The sequence below is a fragment of the Podospora pseudopauciseta genome, chromosome 1 (genome assembly GCF_035222475.1).
Source record: "Podospora pseudopauciseta strain CBS 411.78 chromosome 1, whole genome shotgun sequence".
Lineage (NCBI taxonomy): Eukaryota > Fungi > Ascomycota > Sordariomycetes > Sordariales > Podosporaceae > Podospora > Podospora pseudopauciseta.
In genome coordinates, this window is record NC_085892.1 from 189932 (window position 1) to 210012 (window position 20081).

The 20081-nt window shown below is 53.6% G+C and overlaps 8 protein-coding genes across 8 annotated transcripts; 3 read left to right on the forward strand and 5 right to left on the reverse strand.

Moving 5' to 3' along the window:
* Positions 1-326: 326 nt before the first annotated feature.
* Positions 327-1560, forward strand: QC763_100500 (uncharacterized protein; the record flags this gene model as incomplete). The annotated part of the gene is made up of 2 exons (XM_062906594.1): positions 327-1011; positions 1073-1560. 2 exons carry the CDS (start codon positions 327-329, stop codon positions 1423-1425), a joined length of 1038 nt encoding a protein of 345 aa, XP_062769446.1. The 3' UTR covers positions 1426-1560.
* Positions 1561-1754: 194 nt separating this feature from the next.
* On the reverse strand, positions 1755-3002 carry QC763_0000640 (uncharacterized protein; the record flags this gene model as incomplete). The annotated part of the gene is made up of 3 exons (XM_062905030.1): positions 1755-2028; positions 2156-2873; positions 2927-3002. The coding sequence occupies 3 exons, from the start codon at positions 3000-3002 to the stop codon at positions 1755-1757; spliced, it is 1068 nt and encodes a 355-aa protein (XP_062769447.1).
* A 3191-nt stretch (positions 3003-6193) lies between these two features.
* Positions 6194-6877, reverse strand: QC763_0000650 (uncharacterized protein; the record flags this gene model as incomplete). Its single annotated transcript, XM_062905031.1, has 2 exons — positions 6194-6778; positions 6818-6877. 2 exons carry the CDS (start codon positions 6875-6877, stop codon positions 6194-6196), a joined length of 645 nt encoding a protein of 214 aa, XP_062769448.1.
* Positions 6878-6880: 3 nt separating this feature from the next.
* QC763_0000660 (uncharacterized protein) lies at positions 6881-7341 on the reverse strand (the record flags this gene model as incomplete). Its single annotated transcript, XM_062905032.1, has 2 exons — positions 6881-7235; positions 7334-7341. The coding sequence occupies 2 exons, from the start codon at positions 7339-7341 to the stop codon at positions 6881-6883; spliced, it is 363 nt and encodes a 120-aa protein (XP_062769449.1).
* Positions 7342-8116: 775 nt separating this feature from the next.
* QC763_100470 (uncharacterized protein) lies at positions 8117-10443 on the reverse strand (the record flags this gene model as incomplete). Its single annotated transcript, XM_062906593.1, has 6 exons — positions 8117-8399; positions 8457-9184; positions 9245-9697; positions 9764-10138; positions 10197-10229; positions 10293-10443. 6 exons carry the CDS (start codon positions 10441-10443, stop codon positions 8358-8360), a joined length of 1782 nt encoding a protein of 593 aa, XP_062769450.1. The 3' UTR covers positions 8117-8357.
* Positions 10444-13012: 2569 nt separating this feature from the next.
* On the forward strand, positions 13013-14074 carry QC763_0000680 (uncharacterized protein; the record flags this gene model as incomplete). The annotated part of the gene is made up of 1 exon (XM_062905033.1): positions 13013-14074. The coding sequence occupies one exon, from the start codon at positions 13013-13015 to the stop codon at positions 14072-14074; it is 1062 nt and encodes a 353-aa protein (XP_062769451.1).
* Positions 14075-16011: 1937 nt separating this feature from the next.
* QC763_100450 (uncharacterized protein) lies at positions 16012-18816 on the forward strand (the record flags this gene model as incomplete). Its single annotated transcript, XM_062906592.1, has 2 exons — positions 16012-16692; positions 16759-18816. 2 exons carry the CDS (start codon positions 16012-16014, stop codon positions 18814-18816), a joined length of 2739 nt encoding a protein of 912 aa, XP_062769452.1.
* QC763_100445 (uncharacterized protein) lies at positions 18340-19972 on the reverse strand. Its single transcript, XM_062906591.1, has 2 exons — positions 19350-19972; positions 18340-19167 (listed from the first exon to the last, which is right to left on the reverse strand). The coding sequence occupies exons 1-2, from the start codon at positions 19696-19698 to the stop codon at positions 19073-19075; spliced, it is 444 nt and encodes a 147-aa protein (XP_062769453.1). The 5' UTR covers positions 19699-19972; the 3' UTR covers positions 18340-19072.
* Positions 19973-20081: the final 109 nt, after the last annotated feature.

A 20081-nucleotide genomic window follows, 5' to 3' on the forward strand; every position in this document is an offset into this window, starting at 1 on the left:
TCTCGTCAACGTCTCCGCCCAGTGTGTCTCGCTTCCGATCGGGGGAAGGCTTGGCGTGGAGATGACATTCCAGTTTCGTGGTTCACGGAGGCAACTTTGACTTAAGTTTTTGAAAACTGGGCTGCAGCCCCTGAAAATATCAACGGGGAACAACGGATATCTTCCAGGAATCAACAGCCACCGCTAATAACAGTGGATTACGTACCGGGGATGCGCACCTATCCAAGCTCTTGTCCAAGACCATGAGAGATGGCAGTGCCTAGGATGAAGGGCAGAGAGCCTGACGATGAGAGCTGGGTGTGATTAGCGAAGCATGGCTAGATTTCATGGTATCACGACGTGTGCTGGACATAAGAGAAAGTATAAGACGCCAACCTTCCTCGCATCATGATGCCTCCTGGACGTGCCAGGCAGCCAGGAAAACAGCCCCATCGTCGCTTCCTCCGTCTCCAACCATCACCATGCATTTCAGCGTTGCTGTCATTGCCCTCTGGGCCCTTGCGGCCACACAGGGTGTCGAGGCTCACTACCGCTACAGCAAGCTCATCGTCAACGGCAGGGTGACCAACGACTGGGAGTACGTCCGCGAGAACAGCAACTTCATCATGCCCACCAAGCAGTTCCTCCAGCCCAGCGACGACTTCCGCTGCAACTCGGGCTCCTTCGCCAACGCGGGCAGGACCAAAGTCCACAAGGTCAACCCAGGCGACAGCATCGGGTTCCGCCTGTGGAACGGCGGCAAGATTCTCCACCCCGGACCCACCACCATCCACATGTCCCGGGCTCCCGGTGACGTGCGCCAGTACAGAGGCGACGGCGATTGGTTCAAGGTTCAGGAGACTCTGATCTGCAGAGCCCCTGGCCGCTACCTCGCCGACACCGACTGGTGCTCCTGGGATCAGCCCGACCAGACCTTCACCCTTCCTCGCGATACCCCTCCTGGCCAGTATCTCGTCCGCGTTGAGCACATCGCCCTGCACGGCGCCCAGAGCGGAGACACCGAGTTCTATTGTAAGCAACTTCCCTATCTTCTTTCTCCTACCATCTTCCATGTGCTAACACCGGTAAACAGTCACTTGCGCCCAAATCGAAGTCGGCGGCAACGGCAACGGCCGCCCCGGCCCCTTGGTCAAAATCCCCGGTCTGTACAACTCCAACGACCCGGCCCTCCGTTTCTGGATCTATGGCGTTCCATCCTACCCCTACACCCGCGTCGGGCAGCACGCCGTTTGGACTGGTGGCCAGTATGGCGGCGGCGGCGGCGGTGGCTCTCCCGCCCCTGCGCCCTCGCCCGCTCCCGGCAACGGCGGCGGCACCGTTCCTCTTTGGGGACAATGTGGTGGAGAGGGCTACACTGGTCCTACCCGCTGTGCCGAGGGCACCTGCAAGGTTAGCAACCAGTGGTACTCTCAGTGCGTGAACTAGGCTCGAGACGAAACCGGGAGGAGTTTGCTGGGACGACGGCAGGACGCAGCCATTCGTTAGAACAGTCAATAGTAAATTACTCCCGCATCAGTACTATCTGCTTACCAACGTACTATGTTTGTAGAGAACAACTGGACGCAGAAGACGCAAGCCTTGGGCCACTGTTCTACTTTTGTGACGTCATTAGCATTCAATTCAGGGGCTCGGGGGGGGGGGGGAAACAAAACCTCAGGTACTTGCGTTTGAAGAAACCGGACAAGCACTCACAGCACAAAAGTCCGGACACGTAGTTTTCACGTGGATCAATTTCTTGATTATATAGAGCCCGTTCAGACCTCTCTCTCCATCACCTGGGCGAAGAAGAGATGGCAAGTGTACTCAGATCCGCCTGTGCTCGACACAAACTCCATGTCTGAAAGCCCATCGGTCCAGGACGCAATGCGACCAATGGGGCGGCACTCAGTCCCCCCAGCATTGATCTGCTTTTCCAGGCAGTTCTGTCCCTCGGTGTCGGGAAACCAGAAGATGCTGAACACGCAGACTGTCTTTCCGTCCTCCAGGATGGTGACAAAAGCCTCTACGGCTCTGGGATGACTTGGGATGCTGATCTGGGCGTTAACACACGCCACACGTTGTGATCCCGACGGCTTGACACAGTTGGCGTCGCCGCAATAGTGCGTAACATGACAACTGATGAATATGTGCTGGGTCTCGGTCGAAAAAGACAAACGTACTGGTTACCTCTACAGTAACAGTCTCCGAAACCATCGTGGAAATTATCGTCTCCACCGAGAGAGTAGACGTATTGGTTACCGAGGTGGCTTGAGTCTCTCTGACTGTCGTGGCTCCCGTGAGTGTATTGAAGGTGTGAGAAGGATTCTTGGGACCATAGCAGTCGGGTGGCAAGGTGGTCGATGAGTTCGCCGTGGCGGTCGAGCCGCAATAGAAACCGGTGCAGAGGGAACCGCATCCTGGAGATTCCGCGGCGCAGGTGACATTTGCTGAGCCCGTCTGAAACGTAATGGGGTCGCTAAAGGCACCAGGTCCAGGCGTATTTGTCGGCAGGCCACCAGGAACGATCTCTACGCATGGACCGGCGGTGTATTGATCGCATCCAGTACCGAAAGGTGCCAGGTCTGCGAGACTTCCCTTTGGACAGCGCGGGTGCATGTCTGGATCGGTAAGGCAATTCTTTTCCTTATACTCTCCAGACCAGATAAACGGGACAGCAAATAGGTTGTTAAGGCCCCGGCCTTTCGGCTCATGTTTATTAGCGCCAAGCTTGGATTCGTCAAGGCCGTCCACACGGTTCCCAGGAAAGAGTGGCCGATGAATATACAGAAGGCACTTCTTGACGTTGGCAGGCTTCTTTAGCTCTTCGTCCCAGCCGTTTTTGATACCAGGAAGCCCGCGCCAGTATGCCACAAGACCAGCAATCGTTGGCGCCGCTATGGAAAACATGTTAGCTGCTGCGCCTGTTCGTGCAATGTTGGATACTTACCGAACGAGTTTCCGCTCGACACGTAAACGCCGTCGTCCTCTTCCCCTGTAGTCATGACATCGCGGCCTGGGGCCATCACTAGATCCTCTCTGTACGGTGCAAATGGTGCGATCCGCCCGAGAGCAGCCCAGTCAGTCATGCATGCTGCAACAATATGATGCAAAGTGCAAAAGCTTAGGCCATCTTTGCTGGAATGTTCGCTACACCAACACCCCGGCCTCCTTGGTGGTGAAGCCATTGGATTCAGTCAAGATTATTTTCGTAGATTTGGATCCTCTGCATAGAGTCTCTTGACTTGGTTATATACCCGAACCAGCTTTTCCACGGAGGTTTCCCAAATAATGTTCCTCCTCATATCCCTCGGACCACCATAGGGACTTAGAGCAATGTAACCTTGCGCCAGTTGCGCCAGTCCAAATCTCCAACCTATCGCCTTGGCTAACACTCCCGTACCGTGAAGACGATTTCTTCAGCCTTCACAGTCTTAAATCGTGAATCATCGCTCCAGACGAATGGATCGAGCTTTCGGGATCTCGGGCCGCTCCCAGCTATCGTCGGGGCCATTCTCTGTTACCAATTTCATTTCCACGTTACTGTCCGTTATATATTCTTGTGTTGAGATAACAACCTGGCCCTTGCCGAAAGAGTCATCAGCGCTGTAGTAAAGCTCTCCCCATTTTAAACGCCTCCCCCCCCGATGTCTCAGTGCACTTCTCCAGGGGGACTACTGCCATTTGTGAGCTCCCAAACGCTCGTACCACCAAATGTCCCCACTCGACGTCGTTGCAATCGTCTATGACTGGGAGAGCTTTTGTTGACGTCGATGCCCATGTTATCGAAAATATTACCCCCGCCACCCAAGATTCCAACGCTGTCCGAACCGTCCGAATCGTCGTAGTCGTCCGATTCATCGCTGTAATCGTCGTCTGTAGTGGAATCTTCACCCTGGTTGTATGCTTGCCGTCCTCTCCCATACACGCCCTCGATCTGCACGATCTCGTCCGTCACTTGAGCTCGCAAGACTTCCATGTGGCACTCTCTCATACGTTCCACAAAGATGACGAAGCTTCAATCACTGCGGTCACCGCCAACAAAACCTTTGGCTATGACTTCCTTGTAATTTTCATAGCTCGATTTGGCCAGGTGATCCGGCCCATATTCCCCGTTGGCTTTGAGCCAGGTAGTGATCTTGCCACTTCGTCATGGTTTCCGGGATGTTTTGGCCAAATCATGCAGTGATCATAGCCCGCTTCCGGTGGGTCACGGTCTTGGAGGTTGTCAAGCTGGTGGGTATCTTCGCCGTCAGGTGGAGCAGTCGCGTTATCGCTGATTCGACGCAGGAGTTCGGCGGCAGGCTGCGTTGCTAAAGGACAAGCAGATTCGTCACTCATGCTTGTGGTGTCCTGATCAACATCAGTGACCACGCAGGCCGTGATAGTGTTGCATTCCGTGGTTGCCGAAGATGTGATTGTGGTTGTTGAGCTGCTGATCACAGTTGTGGAGACGAAGGTCGAGGTGGCGCATATCTCGGCCTCTTTTGACTCGCAGTTCGTTGGATCCTCCTCAGGGGCCACAGGGTGACCATGTGGATCAGTGCTGTTCAGTTGTCGTCTGATTAGTACCTGGTACTGTGGGAAGGCAGGATGGGCCCACTTCTAGGTGGTTGAATTGGGGACTTTTGAAGCAAGACATAGCAGAGAAACACAGCCAACTTCAACCCCTCCATCTGACTAGTTGATACTATACACCTTGTGACAAGAACCCACCTCACTGAACCACAATACCTATAAATTTCTCTCTTCTTGGGGCTTCGGTAGGACAAAGAACTTACGTGATTGGTGTTCACGGACCGGGTAACGGTGGGAAATGGATTTCAATACCCGGGATGGGAGGCAACCGGATCGGTGGCGGGCCGATTATTACAAAAGGGCCGGCCGTGGGGAAATGCAGTCTCACCCACTCACAGTCAAAACGTTGAAGTGAGGCAAAGGAATACAAATCTTGGATAATTGTCAGTAAGATTGTAAGTGACTTTCAAGTGATGAGCACTCACGAAAAGAATTTTAAAGCCGTCACAATGACTCGTGTTGTCCTCATTCTCGTCTTCAGGCATCTTATCCAGTAGCTCAATGTATACTCCTGTAGAAAATTCAGTGAAAGTGGGAAGACCTGTCCCGACACCAGTGTAGTGTACAGCCAAAATTGAAGCTTGCTTCGGGGACGGGCAACCACTTGGCTGTGGTTGGTGGACAGTCCCAAGGAATGGTTATGGACTTTGCACCAGCCGGACAGTCAGTGGGAGCAGAAACCCAGACACTTTCCTGTTTTAGATATACTCGATTCACTGGGCATGGGTCAATGACCGGTGGGTAAAAGGTTTGCGGTGTCGGTAGCACAAGCGTGGTGGTTGCAAACTCGGGGGGTACTGGGGGCGTGGTAATCGGAATCGAGAATTGAGTGTTGAATGTGATGGCGCTGACGGTGGTTGTTGCATCAGACGGCTGTGGCGGAGTAAACGTATACTCCAAGGAGTTGCTGGCCAAACCAGGGATGTCGGTGATGGTCATCGTGTAGGTTGGAGGAGCCGTGCCAACTGAGAAATCCCACCAACCAGTGAAGGTGACTGTATGAACAGTGGATGTGAAGATAGGGGGCACCGGCAGTGGAAAGCTGAGTTGACTGGTGAAGGTGATGAGGCTGACGGACGACGATGCATCAGATGGATTTGGTATAGCGAGCGTGTATACCGACGCAGTATTGGAGGCTACAGGTGTGTCTGTGACAGTCATCGTATATGTTGGGGCGGCCGTGAAGAGTACCAAGAACCGGTAAATGTGACGGTGTGGACAGAGGGAACGGGGGGCAAGAGTTGGCTTTCTCGCCACTGAATGTAATCTGCGGCCATGGCGGAAGGGTGAGAGTCCGGGTTGTCACCGCGCCATCGGGTTTGGTGAGGACCACGGGAGCTGGTGGAATGTCAGTGCTGGGAATGATCCACAACGGAGCACCTTCACTCTCTTCACCCGTGTAATTGTAGTTGGCCATTGGAATGACGCTTGTGACGATAGAGGCCACAGCGACTGTCAAAGTCGTAGTTGTGGCGCTAAAGGTTCCGTTTTGCATTTGTCCAACCTCGACCTCGGTCGTGTACGGGTCGATGTAGATCGTGGTAGGGGTAGCAAGTGTGGTTGGTGGCATAACGAGGATACAAGGCGATGACGGGCACTACGGGGAAGGAAGAAACTGGTAGACTCTCGTATTGGGGTCTCAGACGAGTAAACAGTTTGCCATGCCATCACGCAAGGGCGCGGGTCGGGGACGGTCGTCAATAGATTGGCCCATGGAAGACCGGCCTTGATTGTGAATGTATTGCTTTCCATACTCCCGCAGGGTGAGCTCCTTGGTACCGCTGGTGCCCTCAATGATGGGATCCTTTGTTCCGCTGAGCACCATAATGATACAGACGTTGGTGAAAACCGTATTGTCAAGAACCACGTCCGCAGCACGGGGAGCAGCGAGGATTCCGATGGGCACGTTCTTGACAACCGAGTCAATGATGGACACTGAGCCGATACCCTGGTCGTTAAGGCCACCGATTCCGCTGATGTTAAAGCCAACGCTGCCGCCATCAATCTCGATCTTGTGCCAGTTGAAACCCCGATCCCACACAATGTCTACGGCAGTGCTACAGTTCTTGAACTGTAGTGATGTAGCCGTGTACTGCTGAGAACTCACTCGCCACCCGATAGCACCGCCCTCAGAGACGAGATCTGAAACAAACCCTCCTGAGCCGTTCTCGGTGAAGATGCCAATATGGGTAGGAGGCTTTCCAAGATTGTCAGATGTCGGCACCTGGAAAAGAAGGTTTTGCAATGTACAGGCCTGACTAACCTGCCAGTGAATACCAGTTGGTGCCAGGGGCTGTCCATTCTCGTCGGTAACAGCGGGCATCGACTAGAGGTCGAAGACGAAATTGCGAATCTGTCGAAAGAATTGGTTTTGGGAAATGTACCAATTGATACCTGAGCCGGTGATATAGGGGTTGACATCCATGAGGGCAGTTCCAGTAAAGGTCTCGCATCCCTTGATGATGGGCCGGTTATTGGGATCACCGACGAACTGTGTGAAGTAGTGTTGGATGATGGGAGTGCAGATATTGTAGGTACCGGGTGGGAAGTAAATCAGAGCTGGGCGAACGGTAGTGCTTCCGCAGTCCTCACAACCTCGGTTACCATCCATGATGGCAGCATTGATTGCTTCCTTGGTGTTATTGGTCCCAGTGTTGTCGGGCCCGTAGTCCAGGACGTTTCTGTAAAGGACATAGTTATTCTCCGCCAATGGAGCCTATTGAATAATGAAGTTGGTATTTCATTTCACAGATTAGGATGGATAGCGCCAGAGACATACCTTTCCATGGGAGCCAACAGTGGAAAGCCAAAAGGTATTGTTGTCGTCAGCAGTAACCAAAAGTATTGCCGGTAGTAGCCTTCTTCTCGGCCAACTTCTTCATGTAGCCTTCAAAGCTACCAGAGTCGGATCAGACCGGACCGCTATATTTGCCCGCAAGTCAATCACTGTTGGCCAAACCAACTGTCTAGACATATGGGTGGAGTCCTGGATCAACTTGCTTTTGCTGGGCGCAACACCCCGAGGGTTGTCCGTGTGTAATCCGGCGAGTGGGGAGGGGTTTGCTGGAATTCGGCCGGTAAGTTCTGAAGGCTGAAGCCGTGTGTTACATCTTTCCAGCCATCCCTGGACCTCCCCGCGGAGACAGTCGGGATGGTGACAGTGGTGAGTAGTGCCGCCAAGCCAACGATGAGTCTCCTCATCGCGTTGATTGTGTCGTGTGTCTTACTAAAGGAGGCGACTTAGATGTGAGAATTGGTACTGAGAGTTGAGTCTCCCAATTCAGGTGTGGATGCGAAAAGGAAATGGAAGTGTAGGAGGGAACAGGAGAGACAGATCTTTACAGTGGTATCTGGGTCCAGCCGGCGTCCCCAACCGCTCTTCAAAGTCTTGATGTGGGTCTGACTCCAGTTGCTCATGTCAGATATCGCATCGATTGGGTAGGGAAGAGGTACCCGAGTGCATGATCCGAACTTTTGGCAATGCTCAGGCCAATTCACTGGGACTGTGATGTTAAACATGCCAGGCTGAATCCATGGAACTGGAGCCTGAGTTGCTCCGTTGGGTGAATTGGGAGCTTGGAAGTGAAATTTACTTGTGACTTTGTAGGGCGTTTACACTGGTGAATAAACTTGTGTCTGATATCCCAGCATTCTCATTCCATTTCCGACATGAGGTGCCTGGTGGGGCAAGGAGACATGTCCGCTGAGGTTCATCCACCATCTAGATACCACTGCCAGACGAACAGACACTGATTGAACACTCCATGCCTAACTCATCCAGGCACTCGACGAATCCCTTTTGATCAGACTATTGTACCAGCCCTCAACTTGATCAAATCAGCCGCCTGTTCACGCTTGTCAGCTTGTAAATTCACCAAGAAAAAGTCAAGATCGATTCTCACCTTCTCTGCAACCGCATATACCGTCATGCTTGTGGTACCAGCAACAATTGTCGGCATCATCGACGCATCCACCACGCTCAGGCCCCTCACTCCATAGACCATCAAGTCCTCCCCTACCACTCCCCCCCACTCCCTCGGCATTTTGGCTGCCGTCCCAACTGGGTGGTATACGCTGGGAATGGTATTTGCCCTCACCCATGCCCCAAGCGCTTCGTCCGACTCATACCCAGGCCCTGGCACGACCTCGGTGGCATTGTACCTAGACAACTCCCCCGTGGTCATGAACCTCCGCAAAAACTTGATCTCCTCAACCGCCACATCGACATCTATCGGGTTCGAGGCGGCCCTGTAGTTCACGATCGGCTCGACTTCAATGTCGCTGCCTGCGGCCGGGTCGATCAACACGGTGCCGCGGCTGACGGGGTGGATGATAATGGGGACAAAAGACGGATCACCCGAAAAGGTTGCGCGGAGAAAAGAGAAGTCTTTGGCTCGCATCTCGCGAGCGTAGATCTGTTGCTGCTTACGATAGCCTCTGATGATGGTTCTGTCGGTACCTTTGGGTAGATATGTAGCCGGATCCTGAGACTCGTACTTGGATGCGATCCGCTTGAAGGAGCCTGGGGAAACAACTGGCAGCTCGACAGATAATCCTAGCGAGGTTCTTCCCAGCCCATCATCAACCACGGTGATATTCAAGTGCTCTGGGATTGGTGGTGACGTTAACCCTGAAGAGTGTAAGTTGTTAGCTGGTTCCGTCCATCCTCAGAGGCCCTGGATATACATACAACTGAAAGATACTGCAGGTATGAAGGTATGATCCTGAAAATTGTACCCGACACCAGGGAGGTCAACTTCGACCGGTATCCCGGCACGTTTCAAAAGGTCAGCAGGTCCGATGCCGCTCAGCTGCAGGATCTGAGGCGTATGAATGGCGCCGGCAGCTAGGATGACTTCCTTTCTGACACGAATGGTAGTCTTTTTCGAGCTTTCACCTCGGGGGTAGATTTGAACACCTGCGGCTCTGTGGTGATCAAAAACAATCTTGTTCACACGAGTTGCCGTGAGAAGATCGTAGTTGGCGCGGTTGAGACCATCCCAATGGCCCGTTCGGGAGTAGGACCTCTCTCCCGTGTATGGATTTGTTGAAGTTTGGTAGTACTGTAGGCCAAGCTGCCCACTGCCAGCGTCTGGTGAGACCTTCATCCCCGATAGTCTTTTGGCCGCTTCATAGAAGGCATCTGATAAGAGAGACGAGTTGAGTTGCTAGAACGGATATTGAGACAGGCTTATGAAAAGACACTCACGAGTCTTGGGGCTAATCACATTGCCAAAGGTGGCGAAAATGGTATGGTTGGTCGTAAGGTTGCGGCCCCAGTATTTGGTGTCGTATCTGAGGTCAAACGCAGCTGTCTCTGGCTTCGGAGCTGTCATCTGGATGCTCTTTTTGAAGTACTTGAGCATGTCAACCCAATTCCAGCGGACTCTTCTTGGATTGCCACCGCCAAGCTCTCCCCAAACATCGTAGTCTTTTGCGTTTCCTCGCTGGAAAACCATGCCGTTGACGGCCGAGCTCCCGCCAACGACACATCCAATAGACACAGGGAACGTCCTGTTGTTGAGACCAGCAACTGGCGCCGAAGTTATGTTGTAGAGCGTTCCAGGCCTCTGACCATCCGGTTCTGTCATCAATGTCAGAACACAAGACGGATAGAGCCCAACATAAGTCCCTGCACTCACCCAGGTAACCATACTCTATGACCAAGACGCTGTCTTTTGCATGAGTCAGTGTTGATGATTTCTCAAAAGGCAGGAGATATGAGATAACTCCCTTACGTTTTCCACTCTCGCTGAGACGATCTCCAACCGTCAGGCCAGCGGTTCCGCCCCCAACGATGACATAGTCGTATGTCTCCTTGATGGCTTGGATGCTTGCTGGAAACAACCCTGCAAAGCAGGATACCTGTATGATGCCGCAAAGTCTCATGATGGCTTCACAGAGTATCTCATTTGCTGTGTCCACAGGAGCTCGAGACAACGTATGTACTGGGGACCTGGTCTCTTCTTAAGCCGCACTCACGGAGTTCTGCTCCGATTCCAGCTTCACATAATGGAACCCAAGCACAACCTCATATCTCACCTGCATTATATTGGGAACAGGGCGGGAACGAAAAGAGCTCGTCTGTGTAACGTCGCCATACGCCTTGGCGTGCCCATTGGCCACATCGCACTACACGCGGCGCACTAGAGAAGTCGGCTTCTCGGATCCGGGAGTTCATACAGACAGAGGCGCATTGCCGGCTTGGGAATGGATCTTTAGCAGCAAAGGAGGGGTTGATTGTGACGTTAAAGGCAAGGAACTTTTTTCGTGGCTCCAAGTGGTCCTTTTGAGGCTTGGCCAGGACATACGCAACGGTCGGAAATTTCGTGTAGGGTGGAAACCGTAGAATCGCCGTCATTACACGCCAGGAAATTCCAGTCCATTTCCAACCAGTGGTTGGGTAGCGATACATGTAGTCTAGAAAGAGGCACCTCCGTTGCCCTGCCCAAACTCCACAAACTCTCCCACAGCCCCCCACGCAATCAAAAAAATGTCACCACTCCTCTCCTTGGCCTTCTACCCGTTCCCAATAGTCATCCTCCGCCTCGTCATCCGCCCACATTATGCCCTTTGCAGCGTCAAATGCATACCCCGTCTCGCTCCCCCCGTCGGCGTCATCATCCGTCTCATCGCAACTTTCACTAGCTTGGTTTGTCTCTTCGGCATACGATCCATCGTACTCCTTTGGGTCATCCAGCTCAAACTCATCTCCTTCTGGCGTGATCAACACCAAATCAGGGCCCTCAGATCCAGGGTGCTGGTCCGGATCCTCCCAGCGCCACCAGTCACACCGGGGCAGGGCGCCATGGGTATACAAGTCTGCTTCGCGGAGCTGACGAAGGCTGTAGAGATCCATGCGTCCGTCTGAATCAATGTAGCTGTGTGCGGCCCAGGAGGTGAACTCCAGGCCGGTCCAGGTGGTGTAGTGCACGCTGTAGTCATCCGTGTCGCTTTGGCCGTCGTAGTCGGAGTCTGAATCATGGCTGGGTGGTCCGTTCCCGGCCTGGATACTGGGGTTGTAGTTTACATTGGGTGTCAACTGGAGCCAGGCGAATTGTGAAGAGATGGGTGAATCCAGCGCGAGATGATGTCCCAACTTTGGGAGGGAATGTGTGAACGACGGGTGGAAGGGGTTCAAGAAGGACGGCGGTTTTGTTCCTGGACCGGGATTTTGCGGGCTCCTGCGCGGACCCCGACGGGGCAAAGCTTGATTTTGCCAGCTCATGCAAAAGCTCTCAGTATTAAAGCTTGCATGAAGTGGGGGAAAGACTTTCCCAAGAAAAACCACATCGCTTCTCTCGTATGTTCCATCCTTCTCGAAAGGATCGGGTAGATAATAACGGTCCTCTTCCACATCTGTCCAGACCAGGAGGAGTGCGTTGGTTCCGTTTCGCCGCCGAGGGAGGCGCATAGTGGTAGTTTGGGTGCCAACCACAGTTACAACAAGGTAGCTTCCTTGCAGATTTGTAAGGTTCCAGAGATTGAGAAGTCCTTCATCGTCGATATAGATGTTCTGGACGCCGTGACGTACGGGGGTAGTCGTCTTCCTCAAGTTGGTATCGCAGTCTGGGACTGTCTCTGTCTCTGGCTCGTTCGCTTCTATGGGCTCAGAGAACAGACATAACGGCAACGTCCTGAGAAATAGTTTGGCGAAAGTCTGTGGAGGCTGGATCTAAAGAGCCGACCTCGAAAGTCTCTGCGGAATCAGACACAAGGACACTCATATTGTTGCGGGATGGTAAATGAGCTCTTTGGCAGCTTGTTGATAAAATGCAGCGCTTGCGATGCGGTTGGCTCTAGTTAGAACGTGGCAGCCTCGGTTAATGTAGGATGGTGCGTACCTAGCTTGTACGATGCCCTTCTCGTTGGAGAGCTGTGAGGTTTACCCTGGTGCTGCTGTGTGGTATCGACTCGAATAGCTACTGATGGGTGTGTGTAATGTGGTGGATACGGGTAGGAATATGACAGGGCTACCGTTATTCCAAGCTGGGGCATCTTCGCGATCGACGGCATTTTCTGGACAAGGCTCGTGGCGCTGCTCTGATCAGATGATGGATGTTCGAGACAGGTGGTGTTGATGTTTCGGCCAGGTGCTGGAACGTCATGTTGATTGTAGGAGACAGAATGCGCTTGCTTTGATGGTGTATCAAGACTCCTCTTGAATGGGCGGAAGAAGGTTGAAGCGCCCATGTTGTGCGGGCTGTGAATCTGGACTGTTGGGAACGAGGCTATCTACACATGTGCATCTCTTTCCTATTCCGGCGGTCCAGTGGGCCCGGGGTAAGGCTGAAACAGACCCCTGTTTCGGCTGGCGGCATGTGCCGGCGAGCCGCGGCTGGCAATCAAATTTTTCTTATCGCACCGCCCGCGGTCCCTAAAAACCACCTGTTGCTGTCACCATCACCACAGCCCGCCGCCGCCGAGTCCGGATCATGACCACCGGGCCGACGTCAACATGAGTACCAATGCAGCCGACCCCGTCGTGGGAGTCGCCGATTCCAATATGTCTTTTTTTCGAAAACACACCCCGTTCGGGTCCCTGTCTGGCGGCCGGCCACCGCTGAACAACATCGCCATCACGCCTTTCCTCCAGACCTTGTTCACCATTCCCACCGTCGTCTCGCCTTCGCCCCAAACAGCTGGCCTGGTTCTTGATGGCGACGACAAGACCGATCCTACTTCCCCTGTCGAGACCTCTCCCGAAACTCCTGCTTCCTCTGTCCCGAGCGACACTGGCGCCGCCGACAAACAACCGTCTCCGACAGTCGCCGTGTTCACTCCGCTCTCCGCCTTGGTTCCCGACAACGCTTGGCTCGACGAGAGCCTGAATGCCCCCGTTTCTCCCGACTCGATTCTTGCTTTGCCGAATACTTTGACTGGTGTTGGCGCGGCAGTGGTGGAATTGCCCGCTCCTGTCGAGCCCTGTGACGGTTTCCCCACTGCTACCGTGGCTGCCGTCGCTGCCGCTGCACCTGCTTCGCCTACTATGAAACTGCTTTCTGTCGACCCGACATGGATGGATGATGCTCTTGCAGCACCTGTAACACCTGCCGCTCTTCTTGCGCTTCCCCAAAGGACTCTGATCTTGCAGGTCGATGCCTCCGAAGAGTCCTCCTTCGGTCCCGTCGGCCCCGTTGCTCCTGTCGAGAACCAAGAAGACGCTGCCGCTACCGAGGAAAAGGATGCCGAGTCTAACGCTCCTGTTGCTATTCCCACTCCGGTTCCCGAACAGCCCACAGTCGTTCTTGATCAACTCGCAGCCGAATCCACCCTGGCCCCGGTCGTCCTGATCGCCGACAAGACTTGGATGGACGAAGCCTTCAATTCGCCCGTTACACCTTGCGCTCTACTCGCTCTGCCCGAGAAGAACGTGTCTGCCGCCGACTCCTCAGCTCCACCGCCAACTCTGCCTGTGGAAGAGGTCCAGATCGCCGTCCCTTTTTTGAAGGCCTTCAATGCCCCGGTTACCCCTCTTGCGCTGCTGGCGTTGCCTGAGAAGAATTGTACTCTCCCCTAGTCTCTTGTGTCTGTACACGCCGCTAATTACCATTGTGCACATAGAGAAACTCCCGACCTTGTCCACGTCAACCCAGGCGACACAAACAGGCCCTGAGAGAAGCTCCGGACCTCGTCCACGTCCAAGGAGGCAAGCTGGACGCGGGCAGCGCAAGGTCTTGACATCCAGCCCTGTTTCCACGTCCAACCCTCTCGCTGATTCACTCAATCTGGAAGTGGACAATGCTGTGGACGATGAATGGGAAGATGGCAGTGCTGCCTGCAGCACCCCTTGTGATCCGACATACAACAAACTGTTGTGTGACGTCGTGCTCTTCGTGCCCAGGGACATGAACTGGGAACGGTAGGAGGCCAAGGAGTGTAGAAAATGGTTCTGGGAAACAAGAAGATTGGTTCGTGCAGCGAAACAGTTGACTCTGGACTGCCAAAGGTTAAAATAGAGACAGCGATGGCAAGATATGAGTGATGATGATATACTTGGCAATGAGCAAAGAAATGGGCATATGACCTTGGCGAAACAAGAAAAACAGTATACGCATGAGTATGCAATACTGTTTTAACTCGTTTAGTTTTCAGCGGTTTCGGCGTTTGGTACCTCGGTATGGGTTGGCTTGTGTAGTTTTGTGGTTATATATAGAATCTTGGCACAATCAAAGCTATCTGTCGTCTGATGTGGCTGGAAGTGATACGGCCATCTCATGGTGATAATGTGCATAGGTACTGAGACGGTATACTTCTCACGCATTATCCAGGCACGGACATGATCGCTAGGTACCCTCGAGTTAGCTCCGGAGGACGGATGGCTTTTCTTTGGTCGTTGATCTGGGTGTACCATGTTCCCTCATCGATATTTTTACTGGCCTCCCACCCAATCTCTCCTGGTTTCTGGTATTTCAGTCAACCAATGTTCCCTTGGTGGCGATGGAAAAGCTGCAGAAGTAAACACTGGTTCAGGTGCTCTAGGGCTGCTCAACCAATCCCCATTATGCCTTGGGTTACCTTTCCGAAGATCTCGAGATAATGACAATTTGACATTCAAGACAGATAGTCGAAGCTTGGGGACAGATACATGTCGACAGGCACTCCCACAACCTGAGAAACAGAACAAATCATTAATAAAAAGGCATGCTGCTGGCAATAGCGCGGTCGCTCCTTCCCAACGCGTCACCACAGTGCAATGTCTTCGCGAACCTGCCGAGGTGGCCAGTGCACGCTGTGTTGACATTCCTCCCCATAATTATGCAGTGAATAAGAGCTGGGGCTGCCACTCGATGCTCTTCCTCTTCCATGATTCACGGATCTCGTCTTTCTTCTCTCCCGCTTCCTTTTTTTCCTCCAGCGACCTCAGTCGTCCAAGGATGCCTGACCCAGCAATCCTTCGACCGATTTTTACCTCTCACATTCTCTACCAGAAGCGATACCATCACCCCCTTCAAGTTATCCTGTCTTCATTTCCTTGGTTACCGACTGTTGGGAGTCGCATTCATCGATCAACCAGCTCTCCGAACAACCGATACAGGTGAAGCCGGTCGCATTCAAGATCGCGTGAAGCAGCTGCCTCTTGTTGGCCAAGCCTACCTGATTGATTCTGACTGATAGTATACTTCGACTTTCCTCGCAAAAGAGAGACAGCGAAGGACTGTCGCTTGCAAGAACACGCTGGGGAGCCCGCCCTTCCGCTGACATCACCTTCTAAACATTACCTTTCTGGAGGTTGCAGCCACCAAAGAAATTTCCCTGGTTTTCTCGTCAATTTGAACTCGTGACCTCCCATACGCGCGTCGTCATCTTCTCTCAGCTCTCAGCTCGGTATTTACTACCATTAGTACCAGTTATCGCAAAAGTGACTATCTGTAGGTGTATCTCGATTCATTAGCTTCACGCCTACAAACTGTAAACGTCTCTGACTAACACAGATCAGTAACAAGTCAATTCAAGATGATGATCTTTTCCATGGTGGACTGCGAGCCCGCCGCCTCGTCTCTCTTCTCCTGCACCGAGCTGTCGCGTGAGCTCGAGGGCGAGAGTGACTGGACCATCACACTTATGCCGAGATGGGTCCGAAGCCGAGTTCGAGGAACCTCTGACAGTTTAGCCCGGCACATTCAGCACTCGGAAAACACCCACGACCTGTCAACAGACAAAACGCTTGAAGAAGCAGCACACCAGCTATCTCCGCCCAGATTTGATGGTGAGTACAAGCGTCAAAGGAGAGAGGCAGTTGTCAAGAAGAGAATGGCTGTCAATAACCCCTTCTCCACCATTGGACCTGTCACCGCGACTCGGACATTAAGCTTCAAAGTTACCAATGACTCCGTTCCCACAGTAGTCGATACCACTCTGACTAGCGCAATTTCGACCGCTACCGGCGAGGCCATCGTTGACACCATGGTGCCGGGGTTCAAACAAGACAACGTCACACGCCAGGTCAATGAGACCAGGTGCAAGTCACAGGTGCCCATCTCAAACCCTGGCAACGCCTGTAATGATACCATTCTGCCTGCGGAGACTGTTGAGCCACAGCCAATTGATGTCGAGACTCCCAGCAACACCATTGCGACCGAGGAACAGAGCGCCATGACCCAGAGTCACTGGCAGCCCCCTTCTCAGACCAACCAAGTACGCGACAAGCTCCCGTATGATGCCCAGCTTTCCAACACCTAGGAGTTGTTGATAGGCCGAGAGGTACCCATTGAGCACATGCTTCGCAAGTTTGGCAGGGTTGTCGACGACGTCATGTACGGTATTCGCCGTAACGGAAAGGTTTTCTGGTACTACACGGATGAACCAGCGTATGTTCCTCTCACAGTGCGGGAGTTCGTCGATTTCGAGGCCGTGTACCCAGCCGAGTACTTTCCGTATCACAACAACTACTATCTGGCACAAATGTACGGCGACAACGCGTGCCTGGGCGGAGATTACCTCATGCCTCTCTTTCTGGACAATCGGGAATGGAATGCGGAAAAGAGTATGATTGTGTGGGCGGAATGGACGAGATATTTTTACGCCATGGCAACGAATGACGATATGCGCCAGCAGGCCAGGGAGCTGGCTCGTCATGAAGCCAGCATGGTTTGGGGGCCTGAATTTTTGAACTGCTCCTTCACTCCTCTGCGCTACCACGAGGGCCATGACGAGCAGACCACCTACGATCACTCTCAAGCTGAAACCCAATACGAGAATGCTGTGGGCCTTGAAGCTGGAACTCAAGACATGCTGGCCATTCTTCACGGGACCCCAGCGTCGTCCCCCTCGAAGCATAAGCAACAGAGGGCCAACGCGACAATCGATATCGCCCAAACCGAGGCGCCCCAACGTGCTCAGCAGATGCTCGAGACACCTTCACCCCCCGGAAGCTGTCTCAAAAAGAGGTCCGAGAGTGACTCGTCTCGCACTGGGAGCGCCAAGTCGGTGCGGTTTTCGGATGAAGTCCTTCTTCTAGGCCTTGTAAACCGCGACAATTGTGGCAGTCTCAAGGATGAACAGGCTAAATACACCAAAGAGAAGCTTGTAGAGAGCGAACCGGGTCGAGTTGACTGCGAAGAGTCTGTTGAAGACTCGGATCGTGTGGAGCCTCCAAGGACTGGTCTCATGTCACCCGCAGTAGTTCACCGTTCCTGCCATCAAGAAACAAAAACTCCCAGAGACAAGGCACAGAATCAGGGGTCAGTGAAGGAGCAGCGAACAGACGGCTCAGCATCCCTCATGGGTGGCCACGAAGTTGCCCAGAGATTCGGTGGTGCCAAAGGTGTCAGAACCATGAGTCAGAAGACGAGCAATTTTACGTTTACAAAGAGTGACCAGAGAGTCATCGACACGCCCAACGGTCGAACAGAGAACCAAGTAACACCATTTGAGAAAGGGCCATACTCTCCAACTAGCAGCACCGCAACTCAAAAGAGTGAGAAGGTGCCAGAGAATACAGCCACAGTTTGTGACAAGACAGAACAGCCCCTGGTGGCCAAACTCAATGCCCCAGCAGACAGCACCAAAGGTTCTGACAAAACCAAGGCTGTGTGGTCCAAGTTGGTAGCCGCCTCTCCAGAGAGTTCACAGGCTAGTTCACGCAGCTCCGACGCATCTCCAAGAGGGTGGCGGACATTCCGCAAGCCGCCCACATCCCCCGGCTTTCCAACCAGCAGCCGGACCGAAGAGATGAGCAGTCCCGTCCCAGCACCAAAGAAGCAGATTGTAGACTTGGCTGAGAAGATTGAAGAATCCCCAGCCAGCGCAGTCCCAGCAGCCAAAACCCCAACTGTGGTCTGGGCTGAAGAGGTCCAAGAACCGGCGGCCAGTCCCGTCCAAGCAACCCCGGGTCCGGTGCGCCCTCACGCGCGCCAATCTCTCTTGCCACCACCGCCGAGGGGACAGGGTGGACGCACCCTCATCGAAACTCTTAACACCGACATGAGCTGGACGCAGCTACAGCCAAACCCGGTCCCGCGCGCGCCTGTCAACCCCCGGGCTCCGGCTCCAAGCCCAGCCACGGCGCGCGCGGGCCAACGACAAGAGAACCCGGGCGCTGGCAGGCGCGGACGACAGGGCGGACAAGCCAGGAGAGGGAGCGGGAAGGCGGGAGATGTCCGTGGTGGCAGCGGTGAGGGCAGGCGCGGGGCCGACGGGGGGAGGGACTCGCGCGGGGCCGGTGAGACAGCCGCGGGAAGGAGTAGAGGGGACAGTCCTGGGGCGAAGAGAGAGATGTCGCGATGGAGGAAATTGAGGAATGAGAGCAGTTGGCGTTGAGAGGGTGGGTCCATGGTGCAATGTATATTGTTGGGAGGCTATAGATGCTTGGGAGTTTGGGGAGCACATTGTGGTTTTGCATCTTTTTGTTGTTGGCTGAATCAGGAGCGTTGGTGGAGCAGAGCGGCTAGACATGAATGGATTGGTGTGTACATTTGGGTATTGTCTGTGTTGATACCGAGCCCTGTTTCTACGTACATTACTTGTAGACCAGCATTTCTTCCAGCGCGTCCGGTGCTGTAAACCTTCTCCTCTGCTAAGCCCCCCTATCATCCATGTCATAGCCAAAGACACCTCTCGGCATTACCAAGTTTGATGTATGCTCGCCTTGCGGCATGTACAACCTCATACCTGTGGGGTCGATCTCCATGATCAGCCATATGCCGTTGCCACGTGTACGCAACGGTCACAGCAGTGTCTCACTCTCTCAGCGTAAGATGCAATCTGATCAGTAACCACCAATTTTGGTTCTACTAATCCAGGCGCACGGCGGGAAAATTATTTGGATGTCGTCGGAAAGAGTGGGTCGCCACTTGCCTGATCTGGAAAGTTTGTCGGAGTTGGTGGAGTAAACACCGGGACCGGCTCCGAAGTGGACGGCGAAATGCCGGGCCTGAACCCACTCACCTGGAATATCAATAGGGAGTTTGAAAAATGTGAGCTTAAGGGGACCGTATGCTTGTAATTCATCGTGAAGCCTTTGATCTTGTTACATCTCCCCCAGCTGTCACCGCCACATCCATCCTCAGGGTGCGGCGCCAGAGACCCAATGGGGAAAGCATAGATCCTCGACCGAGTTGATGGTACCCTGAAAGGTCCGAACTGTTGGAGGTGTGCGATGGCAGGCTGTTTATCCGACGCATGACAAGATTCGCACTGCATTATGCGTTAAACGCGCGCGCTCATCGAAACGAGCTCGCGTCCTGTGGATGGATTCTCCAGGTCCCCAGAATTGGCCTCAGCAAGCCCTGTGTAACGGCCGCGGGTGGTTTCCGTTGCGGCCCAGCAGCAGGATGGGTCGCGTCGGTCTCAGGGACGGGACGGTCTGAGTCCTGGCATAGGATGAGCTTTGGGATACCGACGGTGACGGTCATCTGCAAAGAAAAAGAGCCGCCATGCTGGTGTGTTGGCCAGGTAAGGTATTGATGCTGAAAATGAAAGTTCCTTCAAGGAGGAATCGAAATGCCCCTCCCCCCACCTGCCAAACATGCCAAGAGGTTGTGTTGCGCGCCGTTGGAAGGCTCCACTGATCGGCCGACCCCACA